Source organism: Calypte anna, chromosome 4B, assembly GCF_003957555.1.
Source record: "Calypte anna isolate BGI_N300 chromosome 4B, bCalAnn1_v1.p, whole genome shotgun sequence".
Classification (NCBI taxonomy): Eukaryota; Metazoa; Chordata; class Aves; order Apodiformes; family Trochilidae; genus Calypte; species Calypte anna.
In genome coordinates, this window is record NC_044249.1 from 23009737 (window position 1) to 23027961 (window position 18225).

Sequence of the window (18225 nt, forward strand, 5' to 3'; positions counted from 1 at the left end):
GGTGGCCCCCTGGGCTCCCATCCACCCACTCTGGCCAGGTTCCCTCTCATGGTTGGTGCAGCCCCCAGCCCTGTCCCTGCTCTGAGCCATGCCTGTCCCCATGTCCCTGTCCCCTTGTCCCTGTCCCCCTGTGTCCCCTCTCCCCATGTCCCTGTCCCCTTGTCCCTGTCCCCGTGTCCCTGTCCCTGTGTCCCTGTCCCCCTGTCCCTGTCCCCATGTCCCTGTCCCCATGTCCCTGTCCCCCTGTCCCTGTCCCCATGTCCCTGTCCCCATGTCCCTGTCCCCCTGTCCCTGTCCCCATGTCCCTGTCCCCATGTCCCTGTCCCCTTGTCCCCTGTCCCCATGTCCCTGTCCCTGTTGTCCCTGTCCCCATGTCCCTGTCCCCATGTCCCTGTCAGGCTGGCAGTGTCCCCGTGGTGTTTGATGAGCATCACCTCAGTGAGGTGCAGAACACTGCATCAGAGGAGAAGCTGGACAAGGTGCTGGACTCCATGAAGGAAAGCAAAGTGGCTCTGATTGGTAAGGGCCATGGGCAGCCTGGGGGCTTCCAGAGGGTGGGAATCCCCTGGGTGGGGGTCCTGGAGAGGGAAACCTGCTGAGCTGCACATGGCAGTGTCTGGTTCCCCAGGGGTGTCCCGGGGAGGTCACTTCAGGTGGTACCAAATAACCTGGAGGGTGTTTCCAGCTGAATAGTTTGAAATCAGATCTGCTGTGGCCCCGAGATCCAAGGGGTCCCCTCGGGGTCCTCACAGTGTCCCCAGGAGCTGAGGGGCCCATCAGGGTCCCACCCAGCAGGGATCCATCCCCCCCTTGGCCAAGGCCCCAGTGCAGCCCCTCCACCCCCTGCCCCTTCCCCTGGGCTCAGCTCAGGTCCCTCGGTGCCCCCACTCCCCCCTCACTGCTGCTTCCCACAGGGAAGATCCACACCCCCATGGAGTTCAAGGGGGACCTGACCTCCTATGACATGCGGCTGAGGTGAGACCCCTGCCCACCCCCCAGGGTGCTCAGGGGAAGGGAAGGGTCCCCTGGGACAGTCCCTGGGCAGGAGCTGCCCCTGGGGGGTGGGAGAGGGACAGGAGGGGGCTGGGAGGGGGACAGAGGGGGGATCAGTCCCCAAGGAAGGGGGAAGGAGCATGAGGGGGGGGCTGGCTCGGGGTTCCTGAGGGGAGAGGTGAGGGGGGTGCAGGGACAGACGGGGATGGAGGGGGGCACTGAGAGACTGACTGACAGGTACGTGGGTGTATGGAGGGAGGGGCTGCCCTGCTGCATCCCTGCTGCTGTCACCCTGTCCCTGCTGCTGTCACCCTGTCTGTCCCTGCTGCTGTCACCCTGTCTGTCCCTGCTGCTGTCACTCTGTCTGTCCCTGCTGCTGTCACCCTGTCTGTCCCTGCTGCTGTCACCCTGTCCCTGCTGCTGTCACTCTGTCTGTCCCTGCTGCTGTCACTCTGTCTGTCCCTGCTGCTGTCACTCTGTCTGTCCCTGCTGCTGTCACTCTGTCTGTCCCTGCTGCTGTCACCCTGTCCCTGCTGCTGTCACCCTGTCCCTGCTGCTGTCACCCTGTCCCTGCTGCCCCCCAGGCGCAAGCTGGATCTCTTTGCCAACGTGGTGCATGTGAAGAGTTTGCCAGGGTACCAGACCCGGCACAACAACCTGGACCTGGTGATCATCCGGGAGCAGACAGAGGGGGAGTACAGCTCCCTGGAACACGAGGTACTGGGGGTCCCCCAGCCTGGGGGTCACTGCTGGGGGTCACTGGGTGGACACCTTCCCAGGCCGTGCGGTCTCTGGTGCTGCTGGGGACACCTTCCTGCACCCCCATCGGGGCTGCTGAGCAGAGCTGAGGGGCAGCAGTGACCTCCTGGGTGACAGGGAGGGGATGGGGGGGGGTTAGGTGACCCAGAGACAGAAAAACCCCACGAGTGGGGGGGTTGGGTCAGGCTGTCAGGAGGGGAGGAGGGGATTGAGGAACCTCTCAGTGGGGAGTGACCCAGCGTCCTCCTCTCTGCCCCCAGGAGCCGTGGGGTGGGTGGTGGGTGCAGGGCAGGGGCTGCTGACCCCCTGTGCCCCACAGAGTGCCAAGGGGGTCATCGAGTGCCTGAAGATCATCACCAGGGCCAAGTCCCAGCGCATCGCCAAGTTCGCCTTCGACTTCGCCACCAAGAAGGGGCGTTCCAAGGTGACAGCAGTGCACAAAGCCAACATCATGTGAGTCCCCACAGAGCACCTCCAGACCCCCAGCACTGACAGGCTGGCTCCAGAGGGGACGGGGTGCTGAGGGCTGTGTCCCTGGGGCTGTCAGCCGAGCAGGGCAGCCCTGCTGAGCCCTCCTGGCTCCCCACGGGCCCCCATTCCACCCTGGGGGGCTGTGGGGTGTCCAGGGGTCTCCTGCCTTCCCCTGCCCTGTGCTGTAACTGCTCCACTGCTGCCCTGCAAACCTCCTGATGTGTTTCTTGTCCCTCAGGAAGCTGGGTGATGGGCTCTTCCTGCAGTGCTGTAGGGAGGTGGCAGAGCTGTACCCCAAAATCAAATTTGACACAATGATCATTGACAACTGCTGCATGCAGGTGAGGAGCAGAGTCCCTTGTCCCTGCCCCACCACTGCCAGGCCGACCCAGCACAGGCAGGAACCTCTGAAAGGCACAAAGAGTGTCACCCATGAAGGCTGTGACACTGCAGGTGTGGGGCTGAGCTCCCGGAAAGTGCCTGGGAGTGTTGGTCAAGCCTGGACATGAGGCACTGTGTGCCAGGAGGCCAAGCAGGCCACCAGCATCCTGGCCTGTATCAGCACTAGGGTGGCCACCAGGAGCAGGGCAGGGATTGTGTCCTGTGCAGCTCTGGGGTCCCCAGCAGCAGAAGGACACGGAGCTGTTGGAGCGAGGCTGAAGGAGGCCCTGGAGCAGCTCTGAGCCAGGCTGAGAGTTGGGGGTGTTCAGCAGGGGTGGCACTGGGGGAGCTCTGAGGTCCCTGCAGCCCAACCCGTGCTGTGATTCCATGAGTCTTCATCCCTGGCAGCTGGTGCAGAACCCCTACCAGTTTGATGTCCTGGTGATGCCCAACCTCTACGGGAACATCGTGGACAACCTGGCAGCCGGGCTGGTGGGAGGTGCCGGGGTGGTTCCCGGGGAGAGCTACAGCGCCGAGTACGCCGTCTTCGAGATGGTGAGGAGGTTCAGCCCCCCCACAGCCCTGTCCTGCCCCCCCCCCAGACCCCCCCGGCTGATCGGGGGCTCTGGGGTGGGACAGGACCCATCTCAGGAGGCTCTCTCCCCCCGCAGGGCGCCCGGCACCCCTTTGCCCAGGCAGTGGGCAGGAACATCGCCAACCCCACGGCCATGCTGCTGTCTGCAGCCAACATGCTGCGGCACCTCAAGTAGGTGCTCTGTGGGGCAGGGGGTTTGGGGGGGCACCAGGCCCCGTGCAGAGGCCCTGACCCCCCCCTTTGTGCTCCCCAGCTTGGAATTTCACTCCAACATGGTGGCGGACGCGGTGAAGAAGGTGATCAAGGTTGGAAAAGTGAGTGTGGGGCCGTGCCCGTGTGTGCCAGCGGCTCCTCCCAGCGCAGACCCCTCTGCCCTGGCCTCGGGGGTCACTCCTGTCGTGCTGCTTGGTGGCTTAGGGACAGTCTGGGGGACACCACCCAGCCCGGTGGGGGGGACCCCCGCCCTCCCCTCCCGCAGCCGTTTCTCTCCGTTCACCTCCACGTTTTTCCCCTGTTTCTCCCCTTCCCTGTGTTGGATTTTTAGGTTCGGACACGGGACTTGGGCGGTTACTCCACCACCTCTGACTTCGTCAAGTCCGTGATTGACAACCTGCACCCCCACTATGCTGCCTAGGACTGCCCCCCCCCCGGCCCCCAGACCCAGCTCTGGGGGCTGCACCCTGCAGCAGCTGCCCCGTAGCTTCACAGACACCCCCCCCACACACACACAACCCCAGAAACCCCCCCTTCCCCAGCCAGTGAGGAGGAGGGTGGCCTTCCTCCCGCCCCCCCCCCTCCAGGGGCTGCTGGTGGCCGTGTCCCGTGTCCCCACCCCTGTGACTTCAGGCCAGCTCAGGGGATGACCACAGCCTTACCCCCCCCCTCCTGCAGAGCCTTTAGCAGTTAACGGGACCATTGCAGGATGGGGAGGGGGCTGCCCGTGTGTCCCCACCCCCAGTGGCATCTGACCAGAACCCCCCACACCCCTACAGCCAGCAGCACCCAGGGGTGGGAGCCCCCACCCACCCCCAGAACTCCCAGGGGAGCTGGGGACCAGCAGCAGCGTGGGGCTGAGCTCCCCCCGTGTGGTGGGACCAGGGAGGGAGCTCTGGGGGCTCTGATGAGACCAAGGAAGTGTTGGACGGGACCAGGGAGCCCCTTGGTGGCCCCACAGCCGCTCAGCTCTGGCTGGAGGTGGCTGATTCGCGGTGCTTTGTGTTCTTTCTGCAAATAAAAGGGTCCAACGCCCCCACCCCACTGCAGGTGCCGTTCTCCCCAGCCCCCGGCCTCTCCGGAGTCCCGCGGTGCCCCGGGGCAGGTTAGGGGGGGCTCAGGGCTTTGCCACCCCTGCCAGACGCTCACTGTCCCCTCGGGAATGGCTCTGAACCCCCCGGATGCAGCACCCAGCACGGGGTGGGGGTCCCGATGAGCTGTGGATGGTTCCTGCCGTGCTGCAGACCCCCCCAGCCACCCCCCCGCTCACCTCCCCTCTCCTTACAGGTGCGCACACCCGACATGGGGGGCTACGCCACGTCCCTGGAGTTCACCCAAGCCGTGATCGCCGCCCTGGACTTGTAGGGCCCCGCGGCCCCACTCCCCCCCCGATAATTTATTGCTTCCCAATAAACGTGGCCTTGGCAGCGCGGGGGCTCCAGCGTCTCCTCAGCGAGCCAGGGGAGGGGTCAGGGGGGTCTGCAAAGCCCCCCAAGCTCCTGCCTTTGCCACAGAAGATCAGGATCAGCAACACCCTCAGCCCTTTATTGAGGGGGGGGTCACAACGCGGGGTGGTCTGCTGGCACCCCACACACACACAGCCCCGGGGCCGGGCTCAGCACCAGCTCCAGGGCTGCCCCGGGGTGGCCGCAGGGACCCGGCTGGGTCCGGAAGGGCCAAAACCGCCTTAAAATGTGGCTCCCCCCCCAGCACAAAACGCCGGGGGGGTGGGGAGGCTGCTGCCCTCCTGTCTGTCAGTCCCTCCTCAGTCTGTCCTGCTGGAGCACAGCTCGGCTCCAGCCTGCTGCCCCTACTCTGAGTCCGAAGCCCTGGACACTTTCTTCTTCTTCTTCCTCTTCTTCTCCTCCTCCTCCCCCGCCTCCGCCCTCACTTTCCGTTTCTTCTTGGGCACTGCCTCTTCCTCCTCCTCTTCCTCCTCCTCCAGCCCGTTCTCCTCGGGCTCGGACTCAGCCTCTGGCTCCTGATGCTTCTTTTTCTTCTTTTTCTTGAGCTCCACGTTGTTCTCCTGAGGGGCACCCCAGGCTCAGCCCTGCCCGACCCAGCCCGGACCCCCCCAGCTGAGCAGTGACCGGGCCCGGCAGCCCCCAGCCCAGCCCCCGCCTCACCTCCACCACCGAGTTCTCTGTCTCCTCAGCAGCCGCTGCCAGAGCCTCCAGACGTTTTTTCTCACGTTTTTTCCTCTTCTTCTCCTTCTTCTCCTGCTTCCTCTTCACCTCAGCCACCACCTCACTCGCCTGCCGGGGGGGGGGCTCTTTAGGGTGACTGAGACCCCCCCCCCTCAGCCCCATCCCCGGCCCAGCCGCTCGGATCAGCCTCATTAAATCAGTCTTTTGCCTCCACAGGGGGTCAGGGTGGTGTTTGACATCACCTCCGAGGGCGGGGGGCCCTGCCCACCCCCCTGCAGCAGCCTCACCTCCACCACTGCCTCCTTCATCACCTCCAGGTTCTTGCGGGGGGGCTCCCCCGTCTCGTAGAACGCCAAACGCTCCTCCACCTGCTCCCGCAGCTTGTCCCCAAAGACACTGGTGGGGACTTCTGTGGGGACAGGGAACACACACGGGGGGGGGTCAGCATCCCCATCCATCCCCAGCCCCCTCGTTGCCCCCTGCCCCTCTCTGCTCAGCCCAGAGCTGTCACCATTCACACAGTGAGATGCTGTTGACGAAAAATATTCCCATCATGGCAGAGGAGACCCCGGCTCCCCACGTGTCCCCCAAGCCCCCCCGGGAACCCCGGAACCCCCCCCGGCCCCCCCCAGGACCTGAGAAGCAGTCGATGCGGGAGGCAATGGTGCATTTGTTGGCCAGGTACCGGGAGATGCGCCCCTTGTTCTTGGCTGCTGCCCGCCCGATGAAGGTGGAGTGGAAGATGAGCCCGTACTTGGGGGTGTTCCCACGCGTCTTCAGAGCCCTGCGGGGGGGACGGGGTGGGAAGAGGAAACCCCCGGAGCGGAGCTGCCCCCACCCCAGTGAGACCCCGGGAGAGCTGTGTGCCCCCCAGCCCCTCCCCCGCTAACCTCGGGGGTCCCTCCACAAAGCCGGGGTGGTCTCTCAGCACCGGGGGGGCCGTTCACACGCGGGGGGCCATGGGGACCCGGCGCATCGCGGCCCCGCACCCAGGGGTCTGTGCCATCACGGGGACCACCCCCCAGCAGTACCTGAAGAGGGCTTTCTCTGCCCCCAGGATCTGCACGGTGGAGGCCGGGTACTTGGCCAGGTTGGTCAGGCTGCCGGCGTGAGAGATGAGGCGGGCGCCCACCTGCAGGGGAGAGGAGAGGAGAGGAGAGGGGGGGTCGAGGGTCGTCCCCAGACCCCACCCCGGGATGCAGCTGCCGGGGGCGTGTGGCCCCCCCGGCCAGGGATCAGCAGCGATGGAGTCAGCAGAGGGCTCAGAGGATTGACAGATGCGCTCAGACATCATCTCCTCGGGCTGGGGGGGGCAGGAGGGCAGGGAGGGGGGGGCACTCACCACCTCCCCGATGAGCGCGGAGAGGCTGGGGGCCACCTGGCTCATCTTGGAGCGCAGGTACTCCTGCAGCCCCCGGCGGTACTCGGACAGCGAGATGACGCGGCTGGAGAAGCTCTCGATGTTGATGAGGTCGAGGGGGGAGACGTCCATCCCTGGGAGGGGAGCACAGGGCTCAGCAGCTCAGCCCCGAGCCCCCAGGAGGCAGCGCTGGAGCCGCCCCCAGCCCAGCCCAGCCCAGCCCAGCCCCCTCACTGACCCATGGATGATCGGGAGGCCTCCAGCACGGCCCGGGCCTTGGCGCTGTCCATGAGGATCTCCTCCAGCCCCTCCAGGCTCTCCTCGCTCAGCTCCCGGCGGTTCCCGATGAACTTGGCCACCCGGCAGTAGGTGAAGTTCTCGGGGACGATCTTGATCAGCTCGGGGAAGTGGTACCCGTACCACTCCCTGCGGGACAGGGTCAGTGCCTCTGACACCCCCCCGGCCCCGCCTGCCCCTCCCCGGGTCCTGCGTGTCCCCTCGGGCGAGCTGTGACCGTGTCACCGTCACCGTCACCGTGCCGAGCCCCGGGTGCTGCTCTCCCTCCCCGTCCTGTGCAGGCAGCCGGAGCGGCGGCCGCCTGCGGTAAGCGTGGGGAGGGGGATCCCTGCCTGCCCCCCGATCCCTGCTCCCCCCACCCCGGGGAGGGACCCCCCAGCTGACCGGACTCGCATGGAGAAGGTGTTGATGTCCTTGTCCAGCTGGTCTAGCAGGCTGATGGACTGGATGATCATGTTGTCCACGCGGTTGACGTTGAACTTGACCTTGGCCCGGGAGTAGCTGTGCCCCAGCCCCAGCTGGGCCTTGGAGGCCGACTGAGCCGTCAGACCCTTCACCAGGGCGTGGAAGTGCAGCCGGATGCCTGCCGGGGCACCGGGGGACACGGCCGTCACCCCCAGCCCCTCCCCGGGCAGCCCTCCCGGGCAGCCCCTCCCCGGGCAGCCCCTCCCGGGGCACCCCCTGCCCCCCGGACTCACCCCGCAGGATCTCGGCCACCACCCCCCCGGTCTGGCACTGGTAGCCCAGCTCCTCCAGGATGGCCGCGCCGATCTTGGGGTCCGCCACCCCCAGCAGCGCCTTCTTCTTCTTGGCCGGCATGGAGGTCTCCAGCAGGAGCCGCAGATCCTCGTGGAGGATCCCTGCGGGAATCAGGAGGAGAAGGGGGCGGGGAGGGTCAGCGGGGCCGTGCGGTCCGGGTGGGGATGGGGGGAGCGGTCCCGGTACCCCCGGCGCCCCCGCTGACCCTCGGAGACGGCGTTCATGTTCTCCAGGGCGCTCTGGGCGGAGCGGAAGGGGCTGAAGGCCACGAGCTTCACCACGTTGTGGAACTTGCCGAGGGTCAGGACGCTCTGCTCCACCTGCGGGGGAGAGAGGCACCTCTCAGCATGGGGCCACCCCCGGGATCGGCCCCTGCAGGACGGGGGCTCGGCAGCGGCCGGGAACCAGGCGGGCAGAGCGGGCCGGCCAGACACGGCCCCCGCCCCCCGGAACCGGATCGCCCCTTCCCCGCTCCCCGTGCCCCGGCCGCCCTCGCAGGCCGTCCCGGCCCCGTACCTGCGGCAGCAGCAGGCTGATCTCCTCCACCTCCCGCACGGCGAACAGCGCGTACCCGGCGGCGTGCTCGAACAGCACGTGGAGCAGCACCTGCACCGGCACCGGTCACCGCGGCATCGGGGCGGACACAGGCCCCGCCACCCCCGCCCCGCCGCAGGAGCCCCAACCCCGCGCCCTGCCGCCCTCCCGGGCTTTCCCAGCACCATCCCCGCCGCCCCCCGGCCCCTCCCCGGCCCGATGCGGGCGGATCCCGCCCCGGCCCGGCCCGCTCACCATCCTGCCCGCAGCCCCGCCGCCGCCACACCGGAACTGCCTCCGCCGCGCCGGAAGCCCGCCCACCCCGGAGGCAGCCAATCACCGACCACCCGTCCTAGCCTCTCCACCAATCAGCGCAGGCGGTCCCCAGCCAATGATACAGAGCACGGGGCGGTCCCGCCTCCCTTCGCCGCCTCCACCAATCAGGATCAGGCATTGCCGCTGAGTCACGCCCCTTCTGGGCCGCGGGCCAATAGGAGCCGCTCGCGCCATTCCCGCCCCTTCCCGCCGCCGCCTGCCCCGCCCCCTCCGGCCGCACGTTGCCGCCCGGAACCCCGGTTCCCCCCCAGTACCGGTTCCCCCAGTACCGGTTCCCCCCAGCACCGGTTCCCCCCAGCACCGGTTTCCCCCAGTACCGGTTCCCCTCAGTACCGGTTCCCCCAGTACCGGTTCCCCCTAGCACCGGTTCCCCTCAGTACCGGTTCCCCCCAGTACCGGTTCCCCTCAGTACCGGTTCCCCCAGCACCGGTTCCCCCTCCGGTGCCCTGTCCCCCGCTCCCCCTTCACCTCCCGGTGCCCCCTCATGCCCCCGACACTCTCCCCCGCTGTGCCCCCGGTTCCGCAGTTCCCGTCCCCTCCCGGTCCCCTCCCGGTCCCCGCAGGAAGCCGCAGGGCCGCGGGCAGGTTCAGGGCAGCTTTATTGGAGAGCGGGAGTGCCGGGGGTGGCGATGGGGCGGGGGTTGGGGTCACATCCCGGGTCACCCCCCAGCTCTGCGGGCACCGGGCTGCACTGCGGGGAGGCGGGGGCTGCGGTGCCTCCCGGGGGTCCCGGCCGTAGTGTATGAGAGCAGCGATGGGGATGGGGATGGGGATGGGGATGGGGGTGGGGATGGGGATGGGGGTGGGGATGGGGTGGGGGGCTCTGTGCAGCGTCCCCCGCCCGTGCCGGGGGTCCCGCTCAGCAGACGAAGTGGCTGCGGAGCTGGTGCAGCAGCTCGGGGGTGAGCAGCAGGCGGTGTGCCTGGCTCTGCCCCGGGGCGCAGGGGAAGCTCACCCGCCCGTAGCACGACATCCCCTCCTCCTGCTCCCGCTTGGCCTGGGGGGCACAGCGCCGTTAGAGGGGGGGACGCGGGGCTGGGCCCCCTCCCCACCCACCGGGAGCAGGAGATGGCCCCGAAGGGCCCCCCCGTGATGGCTGCCCAGGGTCCTGGGCCCCCAGCACCACACCAGAGCCAAGGGAATGGAGCTGGACCCCCCCCGGCCCAGGACCCCCCAGCCCGGGACCCCTCAAGGGGCAGGGGTCTCACCTTCAGGAAGGAGGAGGAGGGGAAGACGCCAAAGTCGGTGGGGACACCGGCACCGGGCTGCTGCTGGACCATGGCCCGCATCGTGTCATCCTGGGGGGACACGGGTGGGACGAGGTTACCCCCAGACCACACAGAGACCCCCATGGCCCCCCACAGCCCCTCACGGCTCCCTAGAGTCCCTTGCTACCCCCTAGAGCCCTCCGCTGCCCCCCAGAGTCATCCCATCCCCAGGGACAAGGCAGAGGGATCAGCCCAGCTCTGGTTTGGCCAGGGGTGGGGGCAGCCCCTCGCCCCCCCCAGGTTCAGTGCCCCCTCCCCAGGCTGGGGGCACCCCCATACCCGCAGGGTGTCGATGGTGGATTTCAGGGTGCAGAGCCGGGCTGTCTGCTCCAGCAGCCGTGCAGAGGAGCTCCTTGCTGCAGGAAAACAGGGACAGAGCTGTGGGGTGGTGACCACTGCCCCCAGCACGGGGCTCAGCCTGTGCCCAGCACCCTGGGGGGCAGCAGGGCAGGGAGCACCCCCTGTGCTGGGCACTGCTGAGGCTGCACCCCCAATCCTGGGGTCAGTCTGGGGGCAGAAGGAGGAGACTGAGGGCTGGAGTGTGTCCAGAGAAGGGAATGGAGCTGGGGAAGGGGCTGGAGAACTTGTGAGGGCCCTGGGGGTGCTGATCCTGGAGCAGAGGAGGCTGAGGGGAGACCTTGGGGCTCTCTGCAACCCCCTGAGAGGAGGTTGGAGCCAGGGGGGGTCCCAAGGAACAAGGGATGGGACAAGAGGAACTTTGGGCACAACTCAAGTTGTGCCAGGGGAGGTTTAGGTTGGAGCTGGGGAACAATTTCTGCCTGGAAAGGGTTGTCAGGGCCTGGCCCAGGCTGCCCAGGGCAGGGCTGGAGTCCCCATCATCCCTGGAGGGGACATGGGGTGGGGATGGAGGGGACATGGGGTGGGGATGGGGGACATGGGGTGGGGATGGGGGACATTGGGGAGGGGATGGGGGACATGGGGTGGGGATGGGGGACATGGGGTGGGGATGGGGGACATGGGGTGGGGATGGGGGACATGGGGTGGGGGTGGCCTGGGCACTTTGGACTCCATGATCCTAAAGGGTTTTTCCAACCCAAACCACCCCGTGATCCTACTCCATGCTTCCAGGAGGTGCTGGTGCCCCCCAGGGCAGAGGGAAGATGCTGAGGTTGCTCACAAGCTGCCCGTGACCCCCCTGCTCCCCAGGTTTGCGTGGGACCTACTGGACTTGGTGCCTTTCATGTTGAGGACCTTGGTGTTGGCGCTGAGCTGGTAGAGGGTCTCCAGGAGCTGGCTGCTCCTGCGGTACAGTGCCTGGGTGGCCAGCCCTTCCCCCTGCTTCTCCTTGGGGAGGGAGATCTTGGGCACCCGCAGGGGTGCCAGGCTGGCCAGCTCCAGCTTCATCTGCTCTCCCTGGGGACAGAGGGAGAAGATCATCAGGGCAGGGAGAAGGTTTGGGAGGAGCTGAGTCAGGGTACCGGGGCTGGGGGGACCCGAGGCTGGGCTGTGGTGGCACCAGCACCCCCAGCTCTGACCCTTTGCTCACACCAAGGGCTCAGCCCCCTCCCCAGCAGAGCCCAAACTCTTTCCCAGCTCTGAGCCCCAGAGCACAGCCAGGCCCTGGGGGCCAGAGTGCTGACCCCACAGGGACCCCCCCCTCCTGCCCTATGGCACGTCCCAGCCCCGGGGCTCCCAAGGACCCTCCTGGCCCCCCACCTTGAGCCGATTGTTCTCGTTCTTGAGGTGCTTGATGGAAAGCTGCAGGGCATCGATTTGCTGGAGGAGGAGAGGAGAATCCTTCACCTGGACGGGCCCCGAGCCACCTCCTGTCACCTGCCCAGCACCAGCACCTGCGGGGGACAAAGGGCACTGGTGACCCTGGCAGGGGGACAGGGCCAGGCCCAGCAAGGGGACGAGTGTCTGCAGCCTGGGGGGCAGCAGTGCCTGGCCACACGGCCCTGGAGACCACCCCCCCTCCTGCACCCATGGAGAGGGAACGACCCCAGCAGCCCCCTCCACGCTCCTGGTACCGGGTGCTGCCGGTGCCACCCCCGGGACACGGTTCCGTGCAGACCCCCGGTGCCTGTCCCTGGGAGGAGCCAAGCACTGCCCCCCAGCAGGACCCGAGTCCTTCCTCCCCCTGCTCCCAAACTGAGCCTCATCCCGGGGCCCCCCCGGGCATGCAGTGCAGGGTGGGGGCATGCAGGGTGCAGGTACCTCGCTGCTGTTCCTCTGCGGGCAGGGAGGAGCCAGGGGAGAGATAAGGAGAAGCAGAATTAAAGCCCAGGGTCACCCTGAGAGGAGGAGGGGTGGCCAGAGGAGCTCTGGTCACCACCAACTGTGCCCTGTGCCCATGTGTCCCCCTGGGGGTCCCCAAGTGGCTGCTGTGGGACCCAGCCAGGACCTGGGGAGCCCCGACAGCACATGGGAGGGACACGGACCCCCCATAATGGCTCCTCCAGCAGCCACCCCCTCACCATGGCCCACTCTGGCCAGCTCTGGGTGCTCTGTCCTGCCCAGCTTCCCTGTGCTGGGGGGTAGGAGAGGCTCCCCCAGACCCTATGTGCACCCCCAGGAGCTGAGACCCCCCAGCTGTGCCCCCTCTGGAAGGCAGAGCTGGAGAGCAGGTGGTGCACATTCTGCTGGGGACTGAGGACATCCTGTCACTGTCCCCAAGGGCCAGTGACCAGGGAGAGGTGGCAGCTCCACGAGGACCAGGAGCTGCTGGATTCAGCCAAGCTGGATGTTACCAGCAGGATCAGGGACCTGGACCCATGGGGTCACTGTCACACCAGGGCCAGTGGGCTGGGCTGCTCCACAGCCTCTGCACAGAGTCCCCAGGGACACCAGAGCTCTGCCACCCATTGTCCCACAGCCAGAGCTCCTGCAGACCCATTCCCACCCCCCAGCCCTGCCTGGCCACCAGACAAGGTGGCACTTCCAGGCACTTCTTGTAGGACACATCCTCCAGAGGAGGGACATCCCAGAGATGCTGCTGGGCTCTGTGTCAGGAGGAGGTCCCAGCGTCCCTTCCCAGCCTGCAACCCCCCTGCAGCAGCTGCAGCAGCACTGGAGCTCCTGGGGGGGGGCACACACACACCTCCAGCAATGCCAGACACGATGGAGGCCACCCCAGAGGCTGGGGAGCCACGCAGGCCCTCGATGGTTCTCTTGGACTGGTTGTTGAGGCGCTGCTTCAGCTCCACCTTCTCTGACTCCAGCTGGTCAATGTCTGCCTGGAGAGCATCCATGGTCTCCTCAAACTCCCTGGGAAGAGCACACAGAGGGGTGGCTGTAGCTGGAGATGCTCCCCCCAAAGGAAAGAGGGGAGAAGTCCAGGACTTGGGCCTTGCCCTGCATCCTCCTGCTGTGCCTCAAGCACAGACCCAGGGGCTGGAGCCCCCCCCCAGCCTCTCCCCCAGGCTGCAGCACAGCACGAAGAGTTTATCCACCAACATTCCCTCCAGGAACCAGCCCTGGCCTGCCGGAGGGACCACCATCTGCCCCACCTCTCACTTACTTCTCTTTCTTTTTGAGCAGTGTCTGGGTCTCATCCAGCTTTGTCTGTATCTTCTCCACGCGGTCGTCGGCGTCCTTGGAGGCACTGTCCAGCTTCTTCTCCAGCAGGCTGAGCCTCACGTTGGCTTCGCTGAGCTCCTCACCCTTGGGGAGGAGGCAGGGAAGAAAATCGTGGATCTCCAGAGCCCTGGGGAGGGCTGGTGGGCACCAGGACAAGCTCTGTGCAGCGCCTGCTGGGAGCTGGCCCTGGAGTCCCAACTCCACGAGGTGTGGTTGGTGCTGGGACCAATGCTCCCTGTCCCAGAGCATCAGGAGGGTAAGGCCAGGAGGCATCAGGCAGCCAGCACCTTCCTCATCACTGGGGAAAGTATTTGCAGGAGGAAATCCACCTGGGGCTCAGGACCACCAGCTCCACAGGCAACAAGTCACCTGGAGCACCAGTGGGACCGTATGGCACCAAACAGCTCGTCACCAACCAGCCAGGAAGGGGAACATGGACAGAAGAAAAGCTCACCTTGATCTTGAGAGACTTCTTCAGCTCTTTGATGACCGTCTCCCTGTCCTCCAGCTTCAGCCCCAGCCCCTCAGCATCAGTGATCTCTGCCCGAAGAGCCGCTGCCCGCAGCTCGGCCGGGGGAGTGGGCTGCAGCGGGGAGGAGCACGAGACAAAACTGGTGGTTTTAGAGGAATTCCAGGAGGGAGCAGCTGTCCATCCCACAGGCAACTGCTGCACCTCCCCAGCCCTCTGCAGGAGACTGGGGGGATGAGGGAGCAGCTGGGATGCTGAGGTCCTACCTTGGTCTGAGGTCTATCCGCGTCGTACTCCCCCTCCTGCATGGCCGTGGCCATCTTGTTCATGGTGGCGATGAGGATGCTGCAGGACTGGCGCAGACACTCGTAGGGGCTGATGCCCTGGGTGCCATAGATCTGCCACGGACAGGGAGAAGGTGGGAGGTGGCTCCAGGCTGGGCTCCCAGCCCCCGTTCCAGCCCCCTCCCCACACCGTGCCACAGGCTGGAGCAGAGGATCACGAAGCCCCCCGCATTTTGGCATTCCCTGGCCACATTCCCAGGACCTTCCACGGGGTTGTCCCACCTGGAGCAGCTCCTGGGCAGGTCTGCAGGTCTGGAGTGGGACGAGCTGTGGCTTTCCCCCCCTGCAGCAGAAAGGTGGGGTGGGGGAGGAGAGGGGTCCCCACCTGCTCGCTGACTTTGAAGGCCAGGTCCTCCAGCTTCAGCACCTGCAGCCCCTCGTTCTCTGCCAGGGGAGCAATCATCTGTGCCCCTGCTGCAGCCACCTCCTGCAGCACGGCCACCACCCAGGTGAGGTGCTTGCGGCAGTCCAGCAGCGTGTCTGACACCTGAGGGGCAGAGAGGGGGTGGGTGGGAGGGGGGGAGACCAAGGGGCTGATCCCCAGCCCCATTCCCCAGCACGGTGGCTCCTGGTGCCCCCTGGACTGCAGCTACTGAGACTCTGAGTTCCCACAGAGCATCACCGAGCAGATGGGGAACACCAGGAAAGACAAGCAGGAACTCAGGGCTGGAGAAAAGTTGGTTATGAAGTCCATGTCCCCATCCTGACTTGAAATATGAAGCCCAGAGATGCCTGGCCCCAGCAGCCTGCTAATGGGGAGACTGAGGTTGGACATTGGGGAGAAGTTCTTCGGGGTGAGGGTGCTGAGCCCCAGGCTGCCCCCAGAAGCTGTGGCTGCCCCATCCCTGGCAGTGCTGAAGGTTGGATGGGGCTTGGAGCACCCTGGGCTGGGGGAGGTGTCCCTGACCATGGCAGGGGTGGCACTGGGGGAGCTCTGAGGTCCCTTCACCCCAAACCATCCTGGTGCTCACCTGCTGCCCAAAGCCCAGGGCCGCGGGGATGCCGGGGGCGTCGGTGCCGGGCATGCGGCGCCGGATCTTCTTACAGAACTGGCGAATGTCACTGCAGGAGGTCTCCAGGTCCTTGAGGAGGATGGCCAGGTCAGACGCCTCCTGCCCGGCCTGGGGTGCAGAGAAAGGAGCTCAGAAACACTGAGAGGACCCTCGGGGACCCCTGCCTGCCGAGCCAGCCCCAGTGTCCTACCTGGAGGAAGGCCCGGAGCCGGCACACCTCCACCCCCATGCAGTCCAAGGCACTCTGGGTGAACTGTGGAGCAGACACAGAACCATCGACACAGGGATAGGCAGAGACCTCCAGGGCAACCCAGAGAGGTGGCCTCGGGTGCTGCAGGACAGACCCTCTGTGTGTCACCCTGCCACCACAGGGGTGACAGCCTGGGGCTTTCAGCCCAGCCTGGTTTTCCCCAGGACCTCCTGCAGCAGCTCAGGGCAGCACAACTGCCCCTCAGACACTGGGCTCTCCACCCTCTCCTGGCTGCTCTCCCCCTTCTAACCCAGATGTCAGTGGGGCAAACGGCTCTGTGGCTCCATCACAGGAGGCCTCATCACACCTGTGCCACCGTGGGAGCTGGGGACAAAGTGACTGAGAGGGGGGGAAGAGGCACCTCAGGTGCCAGAGCAACCTCGGGGGGGACAGCAAGGACCAGGGCAGAGCAGATGGAAGGGAAGAAACTGACCTTGATGTGGTCAGCCAGCTGCATGGTGCAGTCCTCAGGCTGGTCAGCCAGGTGGATGCTGTAGAGGTGCTGGGGAAGAGAGGAGCAGAGATCAGCCCCCTCCACCCCATCCAACCAGGACGTTCAGAGACACCAAACACTGAGGCTTTGGCTGCTTTTTAACTGATGTGGCCTCAGCAGAGGCCCTGGGGACACTCTGCCCATCACTGGAAGGCTCAGCAGCCCTGATCCAGGGCACAGAACCCAGGAGAGAGCTGTGTCCTCCTTGGGACAACCCCAAGGGACACTGACACAGGCCCTGGAGGTGACAAACACCCAAAGGAAAGTGCTCCCAAACAGCTTATTCACAGCTCATCAATGTGCCAGGGAGTGACCTACCCAAGGACAAGATGGTTTACAGATGGACTTGATCATCTTAAAGGTCTTTTCCACCCAAAACCATTCCCTGATCTCCAGCCATGGCACACTCTGGACAGGTTGCACCCATTCCTCACCCCTTGGGCCAGAAAGGCCCCAGCTCCATGGCCCCACCTGGTAGTACTTGATGGCTTTGGTCAGGGGCTCCACGTTGACAGTCTCATCCAGCTGGTCCTTGTGCAGCAGCTCGATCAGGAAGTCCAGGGAGCGCTCATGGACACTCATCTCGGGGTACAGCATCCCCACCTTCTTGTACACCTCCACACTGCACTTGTTCAGTGCCCTGGGGAAGGAACACGGGCACTCAGCTGGGCTGGGACAGGCTCCAGACTGCACCAAGAGGTCCCCTGTGCTCCCCAAGGGTGCAGGGAGTGAGGAGGGGGTGAGGAGGGGGTGGGTACTCACTGCTCATATTTGTGGAGCGTGGCCTGCAGCAGGCTGAGGGAATAAACCAGCCCTGCAGCAAAGCTGAGCTGTTCTCCCGCAGCCCCGCGCAGCCCCGCGCGCTCGGAGCAGTTCTCGGTCAGATCAAACTTCTCCTGAGCCTGCTTGCTGATCAGCTCAGCCTGCCAGGGGACAGCACAAACCTGCAGAGCCTGCCGTGCCTGCTCTCATCTGCTCTGCTTAGCCACGGGCCAGCAAACACCTCCCCACCCCCCAGAGTAACAGATTTGGGGAAGATTTCTGCAGTCTGAAGGGGTCACGAGGAGGATGCAGAGTGCCAGCCCCTGCTCAGTGCTGCTCAGAGCTCACACCTCTGCCTGCCCCAACCCAACAGGACCACAGTGGAGGGTTCTGACCTACCACCACCACAGCCAGGGACTCCTGCCTCCTCCTTCTCCTCCCAGTTTTGGAAGTTCCCAAACAAGCAAACGTTTAAAACCTCAAATTCATCCGGGACAGAAAGAGAAGATCTATTCCCCCCCCCAAGCCTTGGCACAGCCACTGACCCCTGGGGAGCCTGAAGGACACAGGGGGTCTGAAGATGACAGCCCAGCTCAGAAGTGACCCAGGCTCTACCGCTGAGGCACCCACCTTGCAGATGAGCCGTGGGATGAGGAGCAGCACCAGGACACAGTCGTGGTCCCCTCCGTGTCGCAGGAAGCTGTCGGGCATGAAGGAGGTGAGGAGGGAGACGTGTCTGTTGGCCTGCTGCACCTCCATCTGACGCAGCTCCATCTCGATGGCCTGCAGGACACACACAGAACATTTACTACTGTTCACCAGCCTGTGCCCTGCAGAGGCTGCACCCCCAATCCTGGGGTCAGTCTGGGGGCAGAAGGAGGAGACTGAGGGCTGGAGTGTGTCCAGAGAAGGGAATGGAGCTGGGGAAGGGGCTGGAGAACTTGTGAGGGCCCTGGGGGTGCTGATCCTGGAGCAGAGGAGGCTGAGGGGAGACCTTGGGGCTCTCTGCAACCCCCTGAGAGGGGGGGGGAGCCAGGGGGGGTCCCAAGGAACAAGGGATGGGACAAGAGGAACTTTGGGCACAACTCAAGTTGTGCCAGGGGAGGTTTAGGTTGGAGCTGGGGACAATTTCTGCCTGGAAAGGGTTGTCAGGGCCTGGCCCAGGCTGCCCAGGGCAGGGCTGGAGTCCCCATCATCCCTGGAGGGGTTTCAGAGCCTGGGGATGTGGGGATGAGGGACAT

General features: G+C 65.7%; 3 protein-coding genes and 2 non-coding genes across 8 annotated transcripts in view; 1 reads left to right on the forward strand and 4 right to left on the reverse strand.

Annotated features, from left to right (window-relative positions):
• The first annotated feature begins 352 nt into the window (after positions 1-352).
• Positions 353-4844, forward strand: IDH3B (isocitrate dehydrogenase (NAD(+)) 3 non-catalytic subunit beta). 2 transcript variants are annotated; one of them, XM_030450510.1, is made up of 10 exons: positions 353-519; positions 915-975; positions 1578-1710; positions 2072-2205; positions 2462-2564; positions 3013-3159; positions 3276-3370; positions 3453-3513; positions 3744-3793; positions 4700-4844. In XM_030450510.1, exons 1-10 carry the CDS (start codon positions 372-374, stop codon positions 4755-4757), a joined length of 990 nt encoding a protein of 329 aa, XP_030306370.1. In that variant the 5' UTR covers positions 353-371; the 3' UTR covers positions 4758-4844. The 2 variants fall into 2 exon arrangements, with proteins under 2 accessions (XP_030306370.1, XP_030306371.1); XM_030450511.1 differs by lacking the exon at positions 3744-3793.
• Positions 4845-4930: 86 nt separating this feature from the next.
• On the reverse strand, positions 4931-8819 carry NOP56 (NOP56 ribonucleoprotein). Its single transcript, XM_030450507.1, has 12 exons — positions 8765-8819; positions 8492-8581; positions 8181-8295; positions 7915-8076; positions 7601-7799; positions 7158-7345; positions 6902-7053; positions 6591-6691; positions 6195-6343; positions 5847-5968; positions 5539-5667; positions 4931-5438 (listed from the first exon to the last, which is right to left on the reverse strand). The coding sequence occupies exons 1-12, from the start codon at positions 8765-8767 to the stop codon at positions 5223-5225; spliced, it is 1626 nt and encodes a 541-aa protein (XP_030306367.1). The 5' UTR covers positions 8768-8819; the 3' UTR covers positions 4931-5222.
• LOC115598363 lies at positions 5739-5806 on the reverse strand. Its single transcript, XR_003987595.1, has one exon. It is a non-coding gene; the product is annotated as a small nucleolar RNA SNORD57 (small nucleolar RNA).
• LOC115598364 lies at positions 6049-6119 on the reverse strand. The gene has a single exon (XR_003987596.1). It is a non-coding gene; the product is annotated as a small nucleolar RNA SNORD56 (small nucleolar RNA).
• A 606-nt stretch (positions 8820-9425) lies between the features above and the next one.
• The window catches only part of DCTN1 (dynactin subunit 1), a 36082-nt gene continuing 27282 nt past the window's right edge, over positions 9426-18225 (reverse strand). For 2 of the 3 annotated variants that reach the window (XM_030450501.1, XM_030450500.1), the window contains 16 exons: positions 17615-17767; positions 16985-17145; positions 16694-16862; positions 16163-16231; positions 15670-15732; positions 15438-15587; positions 14792-14953; positions 14389-14520; positions 14108-14236; positions 13595-13737; positions 13175-13341; positions 11791-11924; positions 11298-11487; positions 10393-10469; positions 10054-10143; positions 9426-9842 (listed from right to left, as the gene is read on the reverse strand). In XM_030450501.1, coding sequence (XP_030306361.1) covers positions 9705-9842; positions 10054-10143; positions 10393-10469; positions 11298-11487; positions 11791-11924; positions 13175-13341; positions 13595-13737; positions 14108-14236; positions 14389-14520; positions 14792-14953; positions 15438-15587; positions 15670-15732; positions 16163-16231; positions 16694-16862; positions 16985-17145; positions 17615-17767 — 2127 coding nt within the window. In that variant the 3' untranslated portion in view covers positions 9426-9704. Of the gene's footprint in view, positions 9843-10053; positions 10144-10392; positions 10470-11297; positions 11488-11790; positions 11925-12291; positions 12307-13174; positions 13342-13594; positions 13738-14107; positions 14237-14388; positions 14521-14791; positions 14954-15437; positions 15588-15669; positions 15733-16162; positions 16232-16693; positions 16863-16984; positions 17146-17614; positions 17768-18225 lie in introns of all 3 variants that reach the window. The other variant, XM_030450502.1, reaches the window with a different exon arrangement.

Excerpts from the sequence above, each read along its gene's own strand:
- IDH3B (XM_030450510.1), top strand. The coding sequence starts at position 372 with ATGTCCCTGTCCCCATGTCCCTGTCAGGCTGGCAGTGTCCCCGTGGTG. Across the intron at positions 2,565-3,012 it reads TTGACAACTGCTGCATGCAG|CTGGTGCAGAACCCCTACCA; the intron begins GTGAGGAGCAGA and ends CATCCCTGGCAG. Across the intron at positions 3,514-3,743 it reads AGGTGATCAAGGTTGGAAAA|GTTCGGACACGGGACTTGGG; the intron begins GTGAGTGTGGGG and ends TTGGATTTTTAG.
- NOP56 (XM_030450507.1), bottom strand. Across the intron at positions 7,054-7,157 it reads GGCCTCCCGATCATCCATGG|GGATGGACGTCTCCCCCCTC; the intron begins GTCAGTGAGGGG and ends CTCCCCTCCCAG. Across the intron at positions 5,668-5,846 it reads TGAAGGAGGCAGTGGTGGAG|GCGAGTGAGGTGGTGGCTGA; the intron begins GTGAGGCTGCTG and ends CCCCCCCGGCAG.